This window comes from Cladophialophora immunda, assembly GCF_000835495.1.
Source record: "Cladophialophora immunda strain CBS 83496 unplaced genomic scaffold supercont1.7, whole genome shotgun sequence".
NCBI lineage: Eukaryota > Fungi > Ascomycota > Eurotiomycetes > Chaetothyriales > Herpotrichiellaceae > Cladophialophora > Cladophialophora immunda.
Window position 1 is genome coordinate 14,970 of NW_015622547.1, and position 24,091 is coordinate 39,060.

The 24,091-nt window shown below is 51.3% G+C and overlaps 3 protein-coding genes across 3 annotated transcripts; all 3 read left to right on the forward strand.

Moving 5' to 3' along the window:
• Window positions 1–1,214: 1,214 nt before the first annotated feature.
• PV07_10849 (uncharacterized protein) lies at window positions 1,215–2,672 on the forward strand (the record flags this gene model as incomplete). The annotated part of the gene is made up of 2 exons (XM_016398217.1): window positions 1,215–1,736; window positions 1,781–2,672. The coding sequence occupies exons 1-2, from the start codon at window positions 1,288–1,290 to the stop codon at window positions 2,670–2,672; spliced, it is 1,341 nt and encodes a 446-aa protein (XP_016242779.1). The 5' UTR covers window positions 1,215–1,287.
• Window positions 2,673–15,743: 13,071 nt separating this feature from the next.
• PV07_10850 (uncharacterized protein) lies at window positions 15,744–20,352 on the forward strand (the record flags this gene model as incomplete). Its single annotated transcript, XM_016398218.1, has 2 exons — window positions 15,744–19,421; window positions 19,474–20,352. The coding sequence occupies 2 exons, from the start codon at window positions 15,744–15,746 to the stop codon at window positions 20,350–20,352; spliced, it is 4,557 nt and encodes a 1,518-aa protein (XP_016242780.1).
• Window positions 20,353–22,199: 1,847 nt separating this feature from the next.
• Window positions 22,200–23,375, forward strand: PV07_10851 (uncharacterized protein). Its single transcript, XM_016398219.1, has 2 exons — window positions 22,200–22,222; window positions 22,297–23,375. The coding sequence occupies exon 2, from the start codon at window positions 22,688–22,690 to the stop codon at window positions 23,138–23,140; it is 453 nt and encodes a 150-aa protein (XP_016242781.1). The 5' UTR covers window positions 22,200–22,222; window positions 22,297–22,687; the 3' UTR covers window positions 23,141–23,375.
• The last annotated feature ends 716 nt before the right edge of the window (window positions 23,376–24,091 follow it).

Below are 24,091 nucleotides of genomic sequence, written 5' to 3' on the forward strand. Positions count from 1 at the left end.
CATGTCAGCCAGTACTATCTTTCTGTGCGTATTCAAGTGCTTCTCTACCAAGTTCGCCAGTTGTGCATTTACACGAAGCACTCGCTGCTCTGTACTGCCGTGCGCAGTCATGAGTAAAGTTGAAAGGATGATTATGGCGTCCGGGCATCTCCCCCATAAAGTCTCCAGCATTTTACGAATTCGTTCGCCAGCTCCGTCAATTTCGAAATCTTGAATGCAGTCATTCGAGCCTGCGTTGACAGTGAAAACGTTCGGCATATGCGTCAGGAGGGATTTCTCGGCCTTCGCTAAGATTTGATCGATGCGATAACCTCGCCACCCTTCGTTTTCATTGTTCTCCATAGATCCAGCCTTGCGTGATCCGACCATATCGATTTCGTATCCGTTCAAGAGGAGTAGCTGGCGTAGGTGACCCCGATACCCGTTTCCATCTGTAGATCCTTGGCCGTAAGTAACAGAGCCACCTAGTGGCATTAACCGCAATGCAATCCTCCTCCGCGGGGCAGGACTGGTTCCTAGTAATGCGAGAGTGAGCACATCCCCAGTAGAAAGTCTCCCATCTTCAGCCCCATGCCATAGTTCGGCAAGTCACGTACCCATGTTTATATTCCGGGCAGTACAGGAGGTACTCTCGCGCAGTAACAAGGGGAAAAGATCCCGCCGCTTGAAGAGGGCAGTCGCCACAGAAGAGACGCCTAATGAATCCATCTCTCTTGGACATGGAGGTGCATTGCAGTCGTCATCTCTGCTAGATGAAAAGGGTGACACGCCGGTGTATGTTACGTTGAGTGACAGAGTCATAAATGGGGGCTAGATTTAGGCTCGACGTGCTGCCAAGAATGCCGAGTCTCTCGACTTAAATACTAGCCAACCATGCAATTAAGGGAACTACAATGTTTGACACGTCCACAGCATCCCAGGCGCGGACACCGGTTTGAACTTGCAAAATGCACGCTCACTATACGACTTTGTGCCACCATAGTGAAAGATTTGTGATGCAAATTGAAGCACAGGACGTGGCGTCCGTCTACCCCGCTTAAATTGTCGGACTTCAACCCGAGGTTCATCAGAAACCATGGTCTCGTGTCATTCTGAAGCCTGTGGGCAAGCGAAAGAGGTAGCATATCTGGAGGTGATGCCAGTGGTTTGGGGAGCCACGACTGAAGCCCGCAACATTCTCCAAATTCACTGGCCGTTTGGAGATGATTCGACAGTGGTTTGTTTCCACGACTCCAAATTCCAGAAGATCATCTGTGAAATCAACCACTACATCATTCTCGTTCGAAAATGGCCGTGGTCGACCACACCGCTAAGCTTGCACGATTCCTCTCTCAATTGGATTATGAAGATCTCCCAGAGCAGGTTGTTGAGCAGGCAAAACGTGGGATTCTCAACAGCTTGGGCTGCGGACTGGGCTCCTCACAAGTCTCATCAACGCAGAAAGTTCTTGGTTTGATCAAGCAGGCTGATCAAGCCAGTCTTCTTGGCCGAGTCGAGCGGGCAAGTGTGGAAGATGCTGCTCTGCTCAACGGGATTGCCCTTACAGCAGCCGATTACGATGACACGCACCTTCGAACGGTGATCCACCCTTCCGGGACACCTCTTGCGGCGCTTTTCTCATGGGCGGAGCACCATCACTTATCAGGCAAAGAGTTCTTGCTTGCCTTTGTCTGTGGAGTTGAAGCGCAATGCGCTGTGGGGAATGCGATATCGCCTGGGCACTACCGAGATGGGTGGTAAGCAAGCAGCACGACTGACCGACCAAGGCTTATTCTTCCAGGCACATCACAGGCACGACTGGATCATTTGGCGCTGCGGCATCTGTTGCAAAGGGACTAAAGCTTGAGCCACAGCGGTATGCGGCCGCTCTTGGCCATGCTTGCAGCATGGCAGCGGGTATCAGGGCAATGTTCGGGACAGACACAAAGACATTGCACATGGGGAGAGCTGCACAAAACGGGATTCTTGCAGCAAATTTAGCATCCCACGGATTTGAAAGCTGTACCCGATCTATTGAATCATGGGCGAAGCTAGTATCGTCGACGGTCGATGAGCAGCTGATATCGACACTCACACAAGACAAGAAATGGCAGATCCTCGAGAACACTTTCAAGCCATACCCGTGCGGAATCGTCATCCATCCACTCATAGATGGCTGTTTGGAGGCATTTTCAGATGACAGGGCAATCGCAGAAAAGCTGGAGGAGGTTGACGTAGTCGTGAATCCCCAATGCGTACGGCTCTGCTCGATCAAGCATCCCCAGTCCGGTCTCGAAACCATTTTCTCGTTATATCACGGATGCGCAGTCGCACTAGTCTATGGGCATGCTGGGCCCACACAGTTCTCGGATCAGACTTGCAACGATGTTGCGATTGCTTCTGTGAGAGACAAGATCAAGGTGACAACAGATGAAGCAATTCGCGACGATGAAGCGCACTTGACGTTCACGTATCGTGGTGAATATCAGAAGAAGATTTATGTCAAGCATGCTACCGGATCCTTAGCGAAGCCTATGACAAAGTTGAGTCTCGAGGAGAAGTTCCTGGACCAAGCAGTACCAATCCTCGGACAACAGATAGCTCAAAAGGCGATTGAAGCGTCTTGGGGCCTTGAAAAGGTGGAAGACATGGCCGATTTTGCTTGCTTATTTAGTCAGGTACATCGAAGCTAGATAGAGAACGGGACCGAAGGCGTATTAGGGGACCAGGATCCATCATGTGCTACCTTGAGCGTCAAGACATCCCGTAGCCTGAGCTTGTATGGCGCCTCAGCAAGGAATCGATTCAAATTCACAGGACAGATATTTGCGCCCTACTTCGTGCTTCTTCCTTTGAGTGGCTACGGACTCAAGGTTGAATCACAGAGTCCCGTCGGTCATCCATAACCACTTCAAGCAATGACAGAGCGCTTCCGGCTGGCTTGCGTATCTTGATCAGTCTTAGCCTAGAATCAGTCTCAGCAAATAGACGTCTCCACTCATCCTCGTCTCTTTCCAGCGCATTGTGCATCACCATCATTTGCATGTCCCGGATGCGCATTCGTCGCTCATCACCAATCTTGAGCATACCGTACGGCATTGTGACGTAGTCCATGATCAGAATCCTTGAGCCAGGTTTCACGGCCACCAGAAGAGCCTGCAGTATCTTCTTGGCGTATTTGTCCGCCCAGTCATGGAAGATCATTCGGAGGAAGTAAACGTCAGCGGCAACATGCTGGGGGTCCCAGAAACTGTGCTCTTGAAAGCTGATCCGGTTCTCCATGCTTGCGGGAACAATCGAGGTCGAAGGGTCTGTCGCCTGGGCGATAGTTTTCGGGAGATCCTGGACTATACATGTGAGCGTTGGGTTTGTCTCGAGAATGGCAATACTGCCATGGCCGAGACTACCGCCAACATCGACGATTGTTGCATGGGATAGGCTGCTCCATTCATATGCCGACTTGATGTGTTCATGTGACAGTGGCGGTGACTTTGTGAACTGATTCATGACGGCGTGGAAATCGGCCCCAAACTCGGGGTGCTGCTCATGGTACTCGAACATGGACAGATCCGTGTTCTTAAAAACATTGAATGCCGTCTCGTTTGGCTCTGGCGAGCCGTGGCCCCATTTGTCAATCGCATCATTGAAGCGGCTTGCAATCGGCCATCCTCGGTCACTGGAATATTTACTCAAAGTGGCAATGCCATCTTGGAGGAGAAGAAGGGATGTCTCGGTGTGCGCCACTTCGCCGTCGACCTCGAAAAAGATTCCCTTCGTCATGGCGTATCGGAGTACTCGCTTCATTTGAGATTCGTCGACGCCGGTAATCTTAGCTAACGCCGTATAAGATATTGCTCTGTCGATTGGCACTCCTTTGGCTATAGCAAAGCGGTTGATGTATCGCAGTGCTGTAAGGTCCATGATCTGGAACATTTCAGCTGTGCCCTAGAACATAGACAGATGGGAACCCACACTTGCAGAGAGTCCTTGCGTCAGGACGAATTCAGGCGGAATCGCCATCAAGAGAAGATTCTGTACCGACTCAAACAAGGACAAGCGCATATCTCTCAATTCAGCACCTCCTTGTTGCGCAGACTTTGCGTGTCCGTTCACAAGCTTGGAGCTTTCGAGCTTGCGCTGGAACAAGCCTGCCTGCACCAGGCATGTTGCAGCGAGAGTTTCAAGGTCTGAGAGGCTGGTGTTTGACAATGCCATCTTGAATTTTGTTCTAGCCAGGTCAGCCACTGGTGGTCTTCATGGGGACACCTCAAAGGGTATATACAGTATATCAAAGCCATGCCCCAGCCGCTCACTCCAAGCCTTTTCGAGGAATTTGACCGCTCGACGAGCCATATTGTCACAGAGTCCTTGCGGTACCCCGGATCACTCAACATGCATGAGAGACATGCCTCTGATGGCCAGAGCTTGCGTTTCATGATCCATATTTGTCCAGGAGGCCAATAGGCTTGTTCCGCGCGTGCCGTGCTGACATACGGCCACCCGCAACCTCGTTCCTTGCCAGATGGAGAAATCTCATCGTCTTTGACCACAGGCATGAGATCCTGTTGAAAGCCACAGATCTTGGGCACCAATGAAGCAAAAGAGATTCTGACCGCTAATGGACACGAAGAAGGGAATTGGCGACAATTTGGGCATCCGAGGTAAACCGGAATGTCTCCGTGGAGCAGCTGTTCGATCCGGGACATAAGAGTTCGCAATGCAAGCGCCATGCTTCTATTGGAAAGTGTAACGGGGACATTTTGAGGATTACACCATTTGGTATCCATAGCAAGAATTCTTGAGCCTCAGATGACGCTGAGGGTGGTCAGCGAAGAATCAAAGCGCCGGCGTCGGGATTGGTGGATGAGGCGTTGCTGTACTGCTAAGGCACGTCGTTGCTATAAGTAGCTTCTGTCGGGGATCAACCCACTTAGACTGGAAAGCCAAGGGTTTCTTCGGCCCAAAAATAACTGGACGTACATGATGAAAGCCTTGAGGTGAGTCTTGTGTGAATGCGAGCGTCTAAATTTGGCGACAAAGAAGCACGGGGAAAAGCCCATTGTGGTATATGGGTACCATGCCGTTGAGCAGACCCTTGGAAATGAAGAGGTATTTGCAAGAAAATGCAAGAAGGTCCTTCAACGCCAACCTGAAAGCGGCGCATCCGCGTGTTTGCCCACCATAAATCGGCAGCTGGATTGCGGCACAAGGCTGGCAGGCGTCAGGCGAGTCGAACCACTATACGAGCCAGGCAGGCGACATTATCAGGCCCGAAGATATCATCACCAAGAGTGACAAGAGTAAATGTTCGAACCAATAAGGCACTCCACCCCACCAATCACAGATCGGATGAGAAAGTAAGCTGATACTTGTGAAGAGGTTCACAACCAGGATATCAATCGTCGCCAGGAGGTAGTCCCACAGTGGCATGCTGCCACTGAGCGTCATGTAGACCAACATTGATGAAGTAGACATGGCCACAGCGTTCTGAAAGGTGGCTGAAACCTTGTATCCGGCCCAAGTTGGACGAGGACGACAGAGTCTAAATCCACAAAGACATTCCATTAGCGATGCCGGTGTGCTACTTCATTCTTTCGGCACCCTTCCGTGCTGAGGAAGCCATGGTGGAACTATCGCATAATCTTCGTTTAATGGCCTCCATATCGGATTTATTTCAACAGCGTATATGTAAAGTTCGGCCGTTGCTCTCCATAATGGATGGGTCCTTGTGTTAATTCCTGTTCTTGGGCTATTTTCCGAAGTTGCAGATCTCCTCGTCGCTTTAGTCCGGTTTTTTGGGTCGAGGCGGTTGCGTTTTCAGATTACCCTATGACGTTGAACTGGTCATGAGCACACAGTAAGGTGCGACTGTAGTCATAGGACTGGATCCCTTCATCCTCACAACTCGCAATAGAGAATAAGTCTGGTTCTGCTATATCGTTGTCTCCTTGTTTTCCATTACCATCTCATTCCTCTTCTTTGTGCATTTCGTCTTGGTCCCCGTCTGCAGTCTCGTGCTGTTATCCATGGTCATCCTCAGGTTCGTTCTCGGGCGAATTGAAGATCCAGAGAAGGGTTACGAATGAGCATCTCGGCTCCAGCTTCTTCGCCTGCTTTCACTTTGCTTTGGGTGTCGGTGCCATTCTCGAGATGTTTCCACGAGGAGAATGGTATTACCTGTGGTAGGGACGGATTTCCAATAGTATTACCTCATCCACTAGAAGTCCTTGCTTAGTGCAGTGGGATCTGAGTAGTTGAAGTTGCACTTTGTAGCTCGCCAAATGCACCCTGCTCTTGATGCGGGTGCGGGAGACGCGGTTGGAACTGTGTCCGCAGTGGCCGGCTGATAGAGTTGAATTCTCTGGGTATCGGGAGGCGTTAACGAATGCTGGCCAAGCGCCTTAGTGACGGCTAGTAATCGATTTCCTGACGAGTGATGCTGAACAACTTCCGGGAAAGGGGAAAGCAGTTGCCTAAGGTAAGGCTCCTAGTTCGTAGTTGACGTCGTTGTCTCTGGCATGGTAAGGTTCGTCGCCACGGTCACGGCTTTGGCTTGGACCCTAGCCCTCGGTTGCCGCCTCCGCGAGACTGGACGCCTTGAGGGCCGAGAACGTGGCGGGTGGGGTAAGTAGAAGCTCGGGAGGTGACATTGTATTCTCAGTCTGAATAGTAACGATGATCGTACAGTCCCCGATCTTCTCCATGTTGGGGATATCCATACTCTTCCGCATTCCAGTACTGCTGTCGATAGCCCCGTGTAGGCTGCTGTCACGGGTAATATCCCTGGTGCTGCTAGGAAGCATGCTGCGACCTCTCTGCGAACCGCGGCGAACAAGGTCGCGACTGTTGAGCAGGTCCGAGCATCCCCGCGTGAGGCGGCGGCGGATGTGGGTGTTGTGGATATTGTCGCGGTGGATACCACCGTGATGGGAGTGGTCGAGCTTGTTGTTCGTAGAACGCGTGTGTGGGCATTGAGTGTACTCGTTATACTGGCCCTGGGTGTGCCTGCCTGGGGGGCGCGCACAAGGCAAGCATTACACTAGAATAATGTTGTGAGTCGTCGTAGAATTGAACACATCAATCAACCAATTGAGCTAACCAAAGGAAAAGAAGAAACAGGAGAGGATCTTTGTGTGTGAATCACTGACAAGATACTTTGTGCCTTATGAGTTGTTCCGCTCTCAGGCAAGACTGCCATGATAGTTCTTCTCCAGGTCTGTCACAAACACATCACCTGGTTTACTTGCATTTGTATTCCGACCTTATCCATTGCTGCCTTTCGCGGCGTCACTCCCATTCTTCAAGTAAAGGGGAAATCCGATCCAACTCCTGTCTCGGGCAGACCAAGTAGTAGCAACCCGCTCCGAGAGGGGCCGAATCTGTTATCATCCGGTGTACGTGACTGGCCCGCCAAGTCCGGTTGGATGTCCTTTGTTCAGCCCTGGTTGAAAGTTATTGTGGCGGTACTCGATCCAAAGCTGCGACGCCTACATAAATCGCCTCAAACGCTTGCTGCTGTGAGATAGTACTGCTTCCTACTGACCGTAACGACCACGCAGTGAAGCTGGCTGCGGTCCAATGAACTCCATCCCGGCCCAGCATTCCTCTCCATACAGCCAAACGACCTTGGTCTTTCCATGGTTGTTCATCCTTCAATGCCCGAGTCTCCTATCACACACCCTTAGTGCAGCAACAACTGGGGCAACGTCTATTCAGCTGGGACCAATTCGTTTGCCTTCCCTTCACCCACTCCATGCAGGGAGAGAGGCGTCTGCAAGCGACGGACGCTGACAGACGCCAACGGACAGTCGAATTCCTCAGCGCTTGTTGAAAATGGTGCAAAACCTTCCCCAAATGGAAGGTGAGAAATATAGATATCTAGGTGGAACAAGATCAGCTGTTTTGATTTGGTTGTGACTATCGGGACGACACGAACTGCAGTGCGTACGACGATCGCAAGTCTACGAGAGATATTTTACATTGAATATTGGGACAAGTAGATTAGGTGGCCAATTCAACTCACAGTACTTTGCCTTTTGGCGTTTTCCAATGTTGAAGAGAGCAGAGTACATAATATCGTCGGTTCAGCCTGTACCGCCCCTCGAGTCATGGAAGATTTTAACCAGCAACCAATGCCTTAGAGAATGTTTCTTTCCAAGCCTCAGCCCGTCACGAACAGCAAAGTACCGGCAAGGAAGCCCCGATTCAAGGTGTCAGATCCTGGGTATTTCGCTGAAAACTTCTCAGGTCTCTGTAATACCAATCCTGTCGTTCATTCGGACTCTAGACCGTCAATCCTGTCTTTTCCTGCAAATACGCGGGCCACTCCTTCGCGAAATATCCATCAATTTCCAGCTTCTGTAGGCCTGGGATCTCTGCCAATGCCCTGACAACCTCGACATCGGCACCTCCTCCGAAATGCCAACATGTTGGCTCTGAATCCAAGAATATATAGATTTGTTGTAGCCCAGTAGCATCGGCAGCCAGCCTACGGAAAATTTTGCACCATGGTGGACCAGAAGGTGGCCTGTAGAAAATATTGCCAAGTGCAAGATCCCCCATCTCATACACAGCATGAACAAAAATTCGAAGTTTAGCCAGGTGTTTGATGTTGCCTATACCAATTTTCTCAAGCCACTCAACGCAGAAGTGGGATCTACGATCGTGAACACATTCTCGGCGTAAAAGGCTGGCGAGACTTGACGCTGGATGGATTTCGGCTCGAAAATGTGGATCGTCGGTTCGGCCATGATATGCTTCCCTGACACTAGGCAGGTCTTGGGAACAACTGTAGCATGGGAGTGGATGTCAATAAGGACAGGCGGATTCCCATGTTGAGATGTAGGCTGTTCTCTCCTTGGCTTAAAATTGGAGAAACACCCATAGAGTGTCTAAAGGAAAAGTCGGGTTCGAGACGGACTGTAATTGACGAGGAAAGAGAGAAAGAGATTGGATTTTTGACCACTCCGCATTGATTACTGCAAAGGAGCAAGTTTCTCGGCAAATTCCATGCACCATTGGCATATGGGCACAGCCCCAACTTTCACCTGCACGGAATGGGGTCGAACCAAGCGCGTGGCCGGTGTCACAGGCAAGTCTAGAAGGCATTCGTGTAGCCTTCCGCTCACCAACCGAGCTTTGAGAAGTTTGGGGCGCATTGCATTTTCATTGGCATTGGGCTCCCATCCACTCCTACCCCAGAAAACACGAGGGGAATGATTGTGGTCGTCGGAACTTTGCTTCAGCTTGCTCCACTTCGACTTCGAAAGGATTGCCACTCTGGGTTCAAGCATCGAGAGTGGCTCAGAGAAGCCCTTCACACGGTTTTCTTCGGCGCCGAGTCCAAGTTGCTCCGCTTCGAACTTCCACTTTCCTTTCGCGAGTCCTCCTTCATTCGGATTGCATTGCAAGGCCGACATATTAGGCTGCACCATCACGAGTGATACTGAGCATCGTCATCAGCAAACCATAATTAAGCCCTACTCTTCTCAAGCTCTCTCCAAAGAGCCACCGATGGCGCTGCCACAGAGTATATACAGTCGCACGTCGCGCACAACGGTCCTCTTCGTTCACCATTCCAACTTCATTCGATTAAAGACCCAACAATCCCATCCACAATGACTGAAACCATCCCAGGGCCTCGCGGCCTGCCAATCATCGGCAACCTTCTCGATATCTGGGAAGATCGAGCAATCCCCATCCGCGGCCTTGAGCGTTTTGCTGGAATATACGGCCCGATTTATCAGATCACGATCAACGGCAAAAGACGCATCGTCTGTAGCTCCGCAAACCTCCTTGAAGAGCTGGTTGACGAGAAGCGTTTCGTTAAAATGCCACCTGCCAGCATCTCCGAAAGGCCAGGTCCCAAGGGACTGTTCGCAGCCCGCAATGAAGATCCAGACTGGGGTCAAGGCCATCGAATCCTCATGCCAGCGTTTGCCACCTTGTCTGTCCTGGAAATGTTCACAGACATGAAAGACATCGCAAATCAGCTGATCCTGTCTTGGGCGAGGAAGGGACCAGAAAACAGAATACTAGCTACAGAAGATTTCACCAGGCTGACGCTAGACACAATCGCACTCTGTACCATGAGTTACCGCTTCAACTCGTTCTATCAGGAAACCATGCACCCGTTCGTTCAAGCGATGAACCTCCTCTTTACTGAAAATACCGCAAAATCGAGCAGACCCTCTTTCATCCAAAGCCTGATGTTCAAGACCAATGCAGAAACCGCCCAGGCCAGAAAGGTCTTAGTAGAGACTGGAAAAGGCATCATCGAGAATCGCAAAGCCAATCCGGTCGACAAGAAAGATGTTTTGAATACAATGATATTTGGCAAAGACCCCAAAACAGGGGATGTGATGCGGGACGCACTGATCATTGAGCAAATGATCACTTTTCTTATTGCCGGTATGTTTTTCATTGTCTTATTGCAATTTCGCTGACCGTTCAAGGCCACGAGACCACCTCTGGGTTGTTGTCCTTCGCGATTATGCAACTGCTGAAGAATCCCGACACCTACCTCAAAGCCCAGAAGGAAGTTGACGAAATCATTGGTAACCGATCCGTCGAGGCCACCGACATCAGCAAATTGAAATATCTGAATTCCGTGCTGCGTGAGACCGCCCGTCTCACTCCCACAGTCCCCGTTCTCCAAAAGCAGATCAATCCGGCAATCGCGCACCAAATAGTCACTGCCGATAACGGAAAATACAAGATTGAACCTAACGACAACATTGTCATACTTCTGGGCAGAGCCCAGAGGGATCCAAAGGTGTGGGGAGACACCGCGGATGATTTCAACCCTGATAGGATGTTGGACGAAAACTTTGACAGAATCACGGCAGAATACCCCGGTTGTTGGAAGGTAAGTGATTAGTCCGCAGCATAGAACAGAAGTTGACAACACAACAGCCATTTGGTAACGGAAAGCGAGCTTGTATCGGACGACCTTTTGCCTGGCAAGAGGCGATGCTTGTACTCGCCATGATTCTGCAGAACTTCGAGGTCAAGCTTGATGACCCCAACTACAAGCCAGTCATCAAACAAGCATTGACCATCAAGCCGGACGATCTCTACATCAGAGTCACTCCTCGCAAGAACATGGATGCCACCGCAATGGACCTTTTGATACACAGTAAAAGCACAATTGAACCACAGGTCACCTCGATCTCCTCCGGGAAAATCACCAAGATATCTCAATCTACGAAACCGATGACCATTCTCTATGGCTCTAACGCAGGCACTTGCCAAGCTTTTGCTCAGCGGCTTGCAGCAGATGCAGGGTCGCATGGGTTTGATGCCGCTGTTCAAGATTTGGATGGTGCTACAAACGCGTTGCCGAACGGACATCCGGTGATTGTCATCACTTCATCCTACGAGGGCCAGCCACCCGACAACGCGGCCAGATTTATGGAGTGGCTCTCGAACTGCGATCCGGGCTCTTTGCATGGTGTGCAGTACACAGTCTTCGGCTGCGGCCACCGTAAGTACCACGCTGCTGCTATGTACTTCAGACTGACCCTTTCCAGGTGATTGGAGCCAGACTTTCCACCGCATTCCAAAGCTTGCTGACCAACTGCTGGAGGAACATGGCGCTAAACGAATTGCTCCCTCGGGCTTTACCGACGCCTCGAAAGGTAACATGTACGGCGAGTTCGAAGAGTGGCTGGAGAACACTCTCTGGACGGAGCTCTCAAGTGGACAGAGCGGCACAGCACCCGCTGAGGCGCCGCACGTTGAAATATCAACAAGTGCGCGGGCCTCAAGTCTTCGATACGATGTCTTCCTGGCCACAGTCAAAGAAAACCGAGTACTCACTGTGGAGGGCGAACCGACCAAGTGTCACATGGAGATCGAACTTCCTCCACACGCTGCCTACGAATGTGGTGACTATGTGGCCGTCTTGCCGCTCAACTCTGAGAAAAATGTGAAAAGAATCATGGCACATTTTGGCTTGCCAGGAGATGCTGTGGTTACAATCAAGTCAAGCGGACCATCTACCATTCCAGCAAACACGCCACTTTCAGCCTTCGATGTTTTGCGAAGCTACGTCGAACTGTCTCAGCCTGCGACCAAGAAAGGCCTCAAAACTCTGGCCAAATATTCTGACCATGCCAACGACAAAGCCTACTTTGAGGATCTGACAGCGGAAAACACGCGTTTCGAAGACGAAATCACCCAGAAGAGAACGAGTCTGTTCAACCTCCTCATCGAGCATCCATCAGTTAAGCTACCATTTGGTGAATTCCTCAACCTCCTGTCTCCATTACATGTCCGTCAGTACTCGATTTCCTCATCCCCCCTCGCAAACCCGGACGTCTGCACCATCACCTACGGCGTGATCGACGCCGAATCTCTGTCGGATATCAATCAACGCTTCGAGGGTGTTACTGGAACGTACCTGCATGGTTTGAAGGCAGGGGATTCAATTCAAATGAGCATTCGGCCAACAGCGAAGAAGACATTCCGCCTGCCTGCGGACCCAGAAAAGACCCCGTTGCTCATGTTTGCAGCCGGGACAGGTGTTGCTCCCTTCCGAGGGTTTCTCCAAGAGCGAGCCATCCAGATGGAATCAAATCCTCATCGGAGATTGGCGCCAGCCGTCTTGTTTCTGGGATGCCGAAGTCAAACAAAAGACAGGATTTACGCGCACGAACTTGACAATTGGGCAGACAAAGGCGTCGTGGACATCAAATACGCATTCAGCAGAGAGAAGGAAGCTTCTCTAGGCTGTGCCTACGTGCCGGAAAGGATGCTTCGCGATGCCGAGGAGATCGTCACTCTCTGGAGAGGCGGCGCTCGAGCCTATATTTGCGGCACCCGGAAGTTCTCCGAAGGAGTCCGCGACGGCGCCAAAAGGATAGCTATAATGGTCAGAGACGGTGAGAACGGTGAAAGGGATGCTGAATTGAAAGAGTCGGAGAAGCAGTTTCGCGAAGCCATACAAAGCAGGGTTGCGAGTGATGTTTTCGACTGAGAGCATTTTAGACATTTATGCTCGGAGATGGCGCAGGATCGGGGCTCGTGGCTCGTGGCTTTATTTTTGTGTCAAGTATACTTGGCGTTGGGTCGCAAGGATTTGATATTGCGCCCCTTACTCTTTTCAAGGCTATGGTGGCATGCGAGTCCCGACCTCTGAGAGTTTTTTCCTGTAGGTACCATGATGATGATTGTAAAGGCGCAAGGTATGCGTCTTCACAGGCATCATGCGAAACATGATAATACGTGCATTGCAACTATATACCTCTTGCTCTCGCATAAGTATCCCAGCTCTCCCGACTCCCACAGAGCTCCAGAGTCAGGAGAATTCTCATCCTTCGACCTAAAATTAAATCGCATTGTTGTCAATGACTCGAGTGAGACTGCGACATTCTGCGATCTCCATAGCAAAGCCTTTGACTCTTCTCAACACGAGAGAGCCCAGAATCTAAAGAACACAATCGTTCTATCACACGTGTACCTGTCCGAGGGTCACAATGCCTCTTTATCTCCGCCTCCTGAGGGATTTGAACGCCTGGACAACTCCGTGGATCAAATCCATTGGGTTCAATGCGCTGAGCACTGCCTGCGGTGGGCTGTATGTTTGAGTTTTTCCTTCTACGCAGGTTTGATACTCTCTTGCACTGAAGGTGAAGTAGAATCCAATCATGAATATGATGCTCTCGACGCAGACGAGCAAGGCTGGCAGGCCGACGGTGATATCGTCATATGTGATGTGCAAGTTGCCCGTCACTCTGGAATTGAGAATGCTAAAGATGAACTATGCACAAGTCAGCATGATGGGAGGGTATATTTGCCTTTTTGCTTATACTTACATGCTGTAAGGCACTGATGAGGACAAAGGCCTTGAAGATGAGCAGCTTGGAAAGGGCGTTATGTCCAAGCATATAGCCTTTGAGCCTAAGCTGAAATCTGACTACCGCAAGAACGGCCCAGATGGTTGTGATGAGCTCTAAGATTTGAATCTAGGAGGCATGTCAGATATCATATCCTAGAGGCATTAGGGTGCGCATACCCAGACGTGAGCAAACCTCGGGTGAGAAGAAGTGCTGCAGTAGACACCAGCTGCATTGGTGATTTCCTGAGTGATTATGAGAGCCGTGTAGATGACAACATAGAAAAAGACGGTCCTCCATGACTGCTGTGCAGAATCATTAGCCACTGACGCCAGGGAAAGATCGTCCACGGTACCCAAAACCACCGAAGACTACCTCCAGCCACGACATTCCCTTTCCCGGAAGCTTGTGCAAGATTCTGGAAGAAGGAATCTCTCGTCTCCACGTCTGGAGTCACATATTGCACGTAAAGGAGGAAGAGAGACGCCAGCGCATAAGCTTCGTAAAGGTTCGCCCAGGGCGAAAGATAGCCGCCGACATCATAGATATGGGCGGAGATGACGGCGATGACGGCAAATACCAGAGGCGTAGAGACGATCCGAAGGATCTGGCGTTGCTCATTAGGTGCTTTGTATTGACGCAAGTGCGGAACGACCAGTCCTAGCCATAGGAGCAGAGAAACACCCAAACACGCCCAGCAGATGATAGTGATGAGATTTTGGAACGTGAGAGACCCTGTGATTGGATCACCTCTGCCACGGGCATTGGCAGGTTTGGCTGGGCAGCCTGTCGAGCTTGAAAAGACAATCATGATATGGCCGTACAGGTGGATGATGTGGTGAGGTCCTGGATGATATGATTTTCTGAAGCTTCAAAGAAGTGGTATGTTTGTCTGATCTGAGTGTCATATATTCTCACGCTTGGGATAGGGATTGTACCCCAGGGCCAGAGCAACGCTGGTCGACAATTTACCCATGGCACACGAGGAATGGCATCATAGAAGCCAGTATGCGGAGAATATAGGCTGATAGCCCAACCCAACGTCTTCAATTTCGTCACGAACGTTGCAAGAATACATCTTCTGGGTGCTCCCGCGTGTCACTGATGTGTTGGCGTCGCATACCTGGCAATTTTTCTCGTATCAGTTCTAAGAAGCCGAGACTTGGCTGTGCCGTGCCCAGCCATAAGCCCCTTCAGCAATCCGGCCGTAATAGGGCACAACGTGGTCTGAACAAGCTTTGTCGCAACAGAAGCGAGAATCCCCTTCTTCAACGCTCCGCGGCTCGCTTTGCAGAGTTGCATAGAGCGGCTGGTTACTAACAGTCGCAGGGGTTTGGAGTCGAGACAGCGAGCGGCTGAGAAGAAAGAAAACAACAGACGCGAGGCGCAGTTCTTTTTTTGGCTGCATTTGGAATGCGTACCGAGGTTTTAAGCGAATCTTGCAGACGCTAGTGTGCGCTAATCATGCTAGTTCTCCGTATCCGCATGTGCTGCACCAATGCGGTAACCGATGCGAAAGATGCTGGACACAAAACTCAATCCCGAGGAAAGTATCTTCGTGTTTGAGTCTACGGAATGGTGTTTCGAGTACACAACATCATGCCAATAATAATAAGCGACACAATGTCGCGGCACTGCCTGCATCTATCGGTCTCGACGTCGACCTCGGCGCCGCTGTGCCGCGCTCGTATTGCACTGATGTCATGCCATGTGTCTAAAACGAACCTTTAGTTGACCTGCTGAGAATTTTCACCAGCATAGAGAGTATACTTCAAAGACGGGATCCCATTCTCGCACAGATGGAAGCGTTTCGCCTTCGCTGCAGTCATGACACATTGAAACCACCACCCATCGCTCTTCACAATAGATCCTGACTGCTCTGACCAGTCAGTGGACTTAACGAACGCCTCATTCTTACAGCATAAAATGGAGCGTCAAGTCAGTCACGCGTCGAGCACGGAAGAAGACTATCAGGAGATCTACGAAGCAGCAGTTCATGACCAGCTCCGAGATGGACTTCGTGCGCTTGCTGAGAGGAAGAAGCCAAGCCGCCACCACCAAAAACACTTACATATCGAGGATCAGGATCCCGAACTAACGAGAATCGCAACGACAATATCCAAGGATATTGGGATCACACCTAAAACTCTTGCTGACGTTGACCCTCGGCTGGATCCCGAAAATGAGGAATTCGACTTTCGGTTCTGGGCTTCGACCATCATCCAATTGGTCAGAGAAGATGGCATCAAGCGAGCCAATGTGGGCGTTTGCTTCAAGTCCCTGACAGTCTGTGGCACAGGCTCGAGTCTCGCTCTACAACCTACTGTCGCGAGCCCATGGCTTGCCCTTGCTCGGCTGCCCATGTTCATGTCCAGACGCAAGCGAGAACCCAAGGTGATCCTGAACACCTTCAACGGCTGCGTGAAAAGTGGCGAAATGCTGCTCGTGTTGGGCAGACCTGGCAGTGGTTGTACAACCTTTCTGACATCCATCTCTGGCCAGTTAGGTGGCTTGACAAGAACATCAGAGTCGGTCGTCAACTACGATGGAATACCACAAGATCTTTTTATCAAGAATTTCAGGGGGAAGGCTGTTTACAATCAAGAGAACGACGAACATTTCCCGCACTTGACGGTCGGACAGACACTGCGCTTCGCCGCTTGCGCGCAGACTCCGGAAGCTCGGATTCGAGGCATTGACCGAGAAATGCAAGCCCGTCACATGGTGGAAGTCATGCTACGGATCTTCGGACTCTCCGCTGTCCGGGATACGAAGGTCGGGAGCGACACCGTTCGTGGTGTTAGTGGTGGTGAAAGAAAGCGCGTTAGCATTGCAGAAATGGCTCTGGCGCGGTCGCTACTGGCTGTTTGGGACAACGCAACCCGTGGCCTCGACTCAGCAACGGCATTGGAGTTTGTACGCGCTCTACGTACTTTAGCTGATGTTGCTGGAGTCACTCAAGCCGTCGCTCTATATCAGGCTAGCCAGAGCATCTATGATATCTTCGACAAAGTGCTGGTATTGTACGAAGGGCGACAAATATTCTTTGGCCAGATCGATTTGGCCCGATCGTACTTCGAGAGAATGGGATGGTACTGTTCTCCACGACAGACCACTCCTGATTTCCTGACCTCGATCACCAATCCCTCAGAGCGGCAACTCCGTCATGAGAGCACAGACAGAATTCCTCAGACTGCCATCGAATTCGAACAATACTGGCTGAAATCAGAAGAGTATCAAGCCTGCATGGCAGAGGTCGCTCGGTACGAAGAGGATGCAAAAGACAATGGTCGCCTCCAGGCGCTGCAGGCCGCACATCACGCTGCACAGGCACATCACACTCGAGACAGGTCTCCTTTTCTGATTTCCGTATGGATGCAGATCCGGCTATGTATGAAGAGATCTTGTCAGCTTTTGTCGAACGACAGAACGTCCACGATAACGCTTGCGATGGGACGAATAATACTTGCTCTGATTATTGGCAGTATCTATTTTGATCCGCCTGACACCACGGCAAGCCTTCAATCCAGAGGATCGGTGATCTTTCTCGCCACCTTGATGAATGCCCTGATGGCCGTTACTGAGATTAGCTCACTGTTTGGCAAAAGAGGCGTTGTTCAGAAGCAGAACACCTTCGCATTCTACCACCCATTCGCAGACGCTCTTGGATCATTCATTGTCGACATTCCTGTCAAATTTGTCATTTCAACCTTGTTCAACGTGGTTTACTATTTTATGTCTGGACTGAGAGCCGATGCTTCGAGCTTCTTCACCTTCCTGCTATTCAATTTCGTCAGCACTCTGGTCATGTCAACTATATTTCGAAGCATTGGCGCCGCCTCGAAACAGCTTCCCCAAGCGTATGCTATTGCCGGCATTGGTGTCCTCATGATGGTCATATACACCGGCTTTACGCTTCAAACTGCTTACATGCATCCTTGGTTTCGCTGGATCAACTACATTAACCCTATCGCCTACATCTTTGAGGCTCTTCTTGTCAATGAAGTCCATAATCGAGACTTCCCTTGCGCTCCACAAAGCCTTGTACCCCCCTATGCACAAGGAAACACCACTTTTGCTTGCGCCGTTATTGGAGCCAAACCGGGCCAGAGTATTGTTTCCGGGGATTCGTGGGTACAGTCCGGCTACCACTACAGTTATTCCCATCTCTGGCGAAATCTTGGAATTGCATTCGCCTACATGGCCTTCTTTCTGGCTTTCTATCTCGTTGCCACTGAGGTCAGGTCAACCGCAAATGCACAACCACAACGACTCGTGTTTCGCGACTACAAAGCCGCACAGAATCTGAATCCAAGTGAAGGAGACATTGAGGCGAAAGCGGCCAGCGACCAAGAAGCCCCATCCCCACAAGCTTCTGGCATAGGGGATGTTGTGAGCAGCTCGGCAGGAAAGTCTCAGAGCATCGGCGAGCAATTGAACGAGAAAGGACGCGGAAAAATGGGCACCCTTGCTTGGGAAGACTTAACGTTGGACATTGCAGTCCAAGGCAAGAGTAAGCGCCTTTTGGACAACGTTAACGGCTGGGTTAAACCTGGGACACTCACTTGCTTGATGGGAGTCTCGGGCGCTGGAAAGACAACTCTGCTCGACGCACTCGCACAGCGTCACAACACCGTTGGAGAAGTTTCCGGCAAGATCATGGTAGACGGCATGCCATTGAAGCCATCGTTCCAGCGGAAGACCGGATACGTTCAACAGCAAGATCTACATTTACCAACCAGCACAGTCCGTGAAGCCTTACGTTTCTCGGCTCTTCTGCGCCAACCTGCCTCAGTGCCGAAAGAAGAGAAATTTGAATATGTGGAGAGAGTCATCGAAGTGCTCAAAATGCAACATTTCAGCGACGCAGTGGTTGGTCAGCCGGGTGAGGGCCTGAATATCGAGCAGAGGAAGCTCTTGACAATTGGAGTAGAGCTTGCCGCCAAACCGTCCATCCTCTTCCTGGATGAACCCACCTCAGGCCTCGACTCGCAGAGTGCGTGGACGATCGTGTCACTATTGAGAAGACTGGCGGACCACGGCCAAGCCATCCTCGCTACCATCCACCAACCTTCGGCTATGCTTTTCCAGCAATTTGATGCCATCCTCCTGCTCGCGAGAGGTGGCCGCACCACCTATTTCGGACCGATTGGTGCAGATTGCCAGACACTGACTCGTTACTTTGAGGGACATGGCGCGAGAGCCTGTGGTGCAGAAGAAAACCCTGCTGAGTATATCCTGGATGTCATTGGCGATACTTCCCACAACTGGTCCGGGCTTTGGAAGGAGAGCTCTGAGTTCACCAACGTCAAGGCCAGCGTCTGCAGGATGCCGCCAGAATCCTCTCGGGAGGAACGTGATGCCGACGACCGCCGACAATTCGCAGTATCTTTTGCGACCCAGTTCCAATGTGTCATCCAACGACTCTTTCAGAACTACTGGCGCAATCCAGGTTACATCTACGCCAAACTGCAGTTTGCCCTTCTATCCTCACTCTTCATCGGATTCACCTTTTATCTACAGAATGCTTCTGCGACCGGGATGCAAAACGTCGTCTTTGCGATCTACATGCTGAACGCAACATTCTCAACCGTGGCCAACCAGGTATGTGCTTGTCCTGATCTAATCCTCCAGCGTGCTAACTTGAAACTCTTAGATCATGTCCAGATTCCTCCCACAAAGGGCTTTGTTCGAAGTCCGCGAATCTCCCTCCAAGATGTACAGCTGGCCCGTCTTCCTGCTGGCGAACATCCTTGTGGAAATCCCTTATCAAATCTGCCTCTCTGTCGTTGTATGGGCCTGCTGGTACTTCCCAGTCTTCGGACTTGACCATGACTCGGCAGCTCGGGCTCTCATGTGGGCATTCTGTCTTCAATTCCTGCTCTTTGGGTCGACCTTTGCGCAGATGCTCATCTTCACCATGCCCAGCACCGAGACGGCGGGCGCTCTGTCGACCATCCTATTCACGCTGACCCTGCAATTCAACGGTGTGCTGCAGCCGCCCTCTGCGCTCCCTGGATTCTGGATCTTCATGTATCGCGTCAGTCCCTTCACCTATCTGATCGGCGGATGGGCTGGAACGGGTTTGGCGAACAGAGCGGTCGTCTGCGCAAAGAATGAACTGGCAGTTTTCGATCCCCCAACCGGGCAGACGTGTGGCCAGTATCTCTCGGCCTACCTGGACGATGGCGCTCCGGGATCTCTACTCAATCCGTCCGCCACTGCCAGCTGCGAGTACTGTCCGATCAGGAACGCTAACCAATTCCTTGCGCAGTCGTGGATTCACCCCTCCGACCAATATCGGAATCTGGGTATTTTGTTTGCGTACATTGCTTTCAACGTCTTTGCCGCCATCTCGCTGTACTACATCTTCAGGGTTAAGGGTTTCTCGGTTAAAGGCCTACGGAAGCCAAAGTCAAAGCCTCATGTGGACGAGGAGAAAGAGCATGAAGAAAAGCAACATCAGAAAAAAGGCTTCTATCTGGGGTTTTACTACCATTTGGCGTTGGCTATTCTGAGGAACCTCGTTCGGTAGAGCTTCTGTTCTGTTTGGGTTTCAACCTAGACAGGGTAATCTAATTGACATGTTGTTCTTCACCTGCGTCTTCTCGCAATATGGTTAATGTGTTAATTACTGTGGAGAGAATGTGCTCAGAAGACATGGCCCAACCAAAGCAACAGTCGCATCCACCTCCCAGCTGCCCAAGACATCCTCGGTCTTAAGCTAACTCACGATACTGAGTTAGTGGTTGAGCTTACTGCGTTAGCAACACGACAAGAAACACACAAGAGTTAGTTAGGGTAAGATCGGTGACTCGGAAGCGAGGATAAGGAGCAAGACTCAAGCACATGCAGAAGAAGAAGCGGAGGAATACATACGGCCACAACCAAGTAGCAGACCAACGTGGAGGGAGCTCCACAGCCTAGGAGGCTTAGTACAGTACTGCTTCGGCAGTGTGCTGTCCCAGTCCAAGCAACACCTCATGGATGACTGCAAGGATACCAGAATATCCCAACACAGTGGCTTCGTTGCACGACTTGGATATTGCTGACACTCACGTCGAGTCATACACTTCATAAGCCTGAGCAAAGTGCTTACTCACCTTCCCTCTTACGAGGCTCATCATGTTCTCCGTCTTGATCGGTCGGCATCGGTCGGGATTGTCAGGAAACCCGGGCGAATATTTGCACCCGTTAGACCATACTTTGGACGCGGCTCCCTGGAAGTCTGGGCAAGCTGCAATCGGTACCGCCATGTTGGTCGACGACACCACTAACCCCCAGAACACCAATACGAGGACCTTAACCAGGATGTGAGAGATGGGGTCTTCCGAGGGCAGTGACCGTATCGCTAGCTTGGACAAGTGATTCAATGAAGATCCCCAGGAGTCGTGGTGAGCAAGACGCGGAAGGATAGTGGCATCAGAGGGTTTTCTCTGGTTCTGGGTGAAGACGCGTGACACAACTGCCAATGTAAAGCTGCAGCCGTCTCTTTAAAAAGTAGGTGTATCGTTCCTGATCATCTCTTTCAAGGTCGGGGGTGTCTTTGGAGGCCGAAGCGGTGGGTAGGTGTGAACAGGATATCAAGGCGGACGTCGCTACACGATTCAAGGCGACGACAACGTCCTACCTATGTAAAGGATCGGCTGAGTGTCAGCAGTCGTCCCGCAGTAAGAGTAGATCCAAGAACTTACTACCGTTCTGGGCAAAAATGGTCGTGGGGTGTGGTGTATATTGTTGGTGAAGAGGATGGTGGCCGTGACTGGCGATAGCGATGTATCTCTACTGGCATGTGAGCTGATGTCGATCTCTGTGTATCGCTGTAACTGACCGCAGACACGAAAGACATGTCCTTGCGGCCGCACTGGTACACATGGAAGAATCGCGCACGGGATGTCAACGCGTGGGAGGGGCACAGGGCTAACGGGCGTGCGGGCCTCGCGGGCTGCCTTTTCGCGAAGCCTGAATCAGCAGACATCATGGGCCTCGTTTGTGGCTCCTGCACCAGGGGATGATCATCGAGCCGGGGGCATTGGGCGAACGCTTTCCACTTTGAAGATCGACTTGGCCAATCGAGCCTTCATCGGGGGAGTTGTGCAATTTGGTTATCCTCATCCTCGTCGTCGCTGCTGTTGTCCGCTAGAATCAGGTCTGAGCCACATCGACATCGACCGGCGTGTCCGACACCCGCTTGTGTTCAACGTTTCGAGCAAAATGTGGCTGCGATCGCCAGCTCCGCCGCTCCAGCTGAATCCGACTTTCAGCAACGCCATTCTCGGCCTGCGACGGGTAGCCGGACGCTGAGAAGCACTCCCTTTCCAATCATTTCCAGGCTTGTTTACGAAGCACGAGGAGCTGTGGCGTTGGCATCTCGTTTAGGATCATCAGCCGTCCCTGCAGACAAGGTTACTCGCTCGACACGATGGCCTGCCTTGTTGGCTCTCACGAACTGCGCTGACAACAAATCTTGGCAGCTTAGCTATTATCTCCTGGCCTCTCTCTTCCACCAAGAATAGGCCTCTTTGAAGTAATGTTCGAGCCAGTGATCCGGTATCGACGCTACTAGCTGCATGAACTAAACAGGCAGAAGGAGGATACCCGAACCGTGATGACGGGGCAATACGGTATGACAGGCTAAAGGTAACTTGAGGGTTAACACTTTCCGAGTCAGGCCAACTACCAGTTCCAGGACTCTTGTCGTTTACGGACATCGGGTTGGGTACGAAGCTGAAGGGAGGGAGTGCAATGTCAACAAGTATCAAGAGCACATAAGGTGAGGATTTTCCGTCTCTGCTCATCAGACGAAAAGCTTCAAGGCCAGGCAAACCTCTGCTCTTTCTCTGGTACCGCAGACAAAAATTCCAGGTAGAATGTTCACAGCCTACCACAATTTCACTCTCAGCATGTCTCTCCGCAACACGATCAAAGAACTCCGGCGAGGTACTTCCACCAACAACCCAGCTCCATCTTCGAACACGCAAATTTCACAGAGCAGGTCGTGCCCGCAGACCACAACTGGAGAGTACTTCGATGCATGTCCGGCATACCACTACCCGACATCCTCGCCCAGACAACACGTCACCTCGGACCCTTTACGCAGCCTCCTCGAGGACGCGCTCGACCCATATTTCGACTCGGAAGACGCCCCTCCACCATACATGCAGCTCTCCAACGGGGACAGAAAGCCTGAATACTCGAGGTCCGATCCTGCTCTGACCTCCGACTCAAACCTCTCTCGGATGGACGGCGCCCTGTGCCTCCGGTGCAACGCCCGCAAGGCCAAGGCATGGTATCTCCGGCAGACGGCGCGCACCAGCCCATAATCCACGCGCTATACAACCATAGAGGTGACGGATAACCCGGTCAGACATATGTACCAAAAGCTGCTCAAAGTTAGCGTAGGAGTGAGGCGTAACGGAGGGATGCAGGCAATTCGAGTGGTGTATTCTGGGTTAATAGCGATGGCAAAACCATGATTTCGAGATGCGGTAGTGTAGCTACGAGTTGATCGATCTAGCCAAGGTTCCGGCCTGTCGAACACGATTCTTTGGTTCCCTTGCCTGAAACCATACCTGGAAGGTCTATCCTGGTATCGGTATAACGCGTTTCTTAACGGAGGCTAAGCTGCGGTTTCGTTTGAATGTCTCCGGCAAGGCTGCATAGTTTGGTTTGGCGTTGTGGTGTGGGAATATTCCATTGGTGAGACGGCGCATCAAGGGCAATCTTTCTGGCATAAGAATGGACGCCGGTATCTCGGATGACACTGAGCATTCACAAAGGTTTTATATTTTGGCTCAACCTGAATTACAGTCTCGTTCGACCGCCGGACATAGGATCCCGGAAGGTGCTTTCCGCTGAGCCACGGGGATGACTTCTCGAGGCTCCTCGGAGGCGCGGAAAACTTGGTACATCGAAATATCAAATACTGGGACTGTGAAGAGAGACCAGTGACACACAGAAACACACTGCTGGCCTCGTTTCACTTTTCGGACTCTGATGTGGGCTGGCTTGCATATTTCTCGGCCTTCTGCCGTCGTGCGCGGAGTTGGACGCGAGTTCACTCACCAGCAGGGGTTTTCTCTGCTATTGCTCATTCCACGGTTTGTCTCTCTTTTGGAGCTCGTCTCTATGCCGAAATCGCCCAAGAGGGCTGGGTATTGTGCTAGCGACGCAATGTTGAACGTTTGGTGCCATGGTTGTAAATCGGAGGAGGCTGGTTGGAGGTTGAGTAGCCGCGGAGAAGCAGGGAGAGGACCACTGGGGGATGAGATACG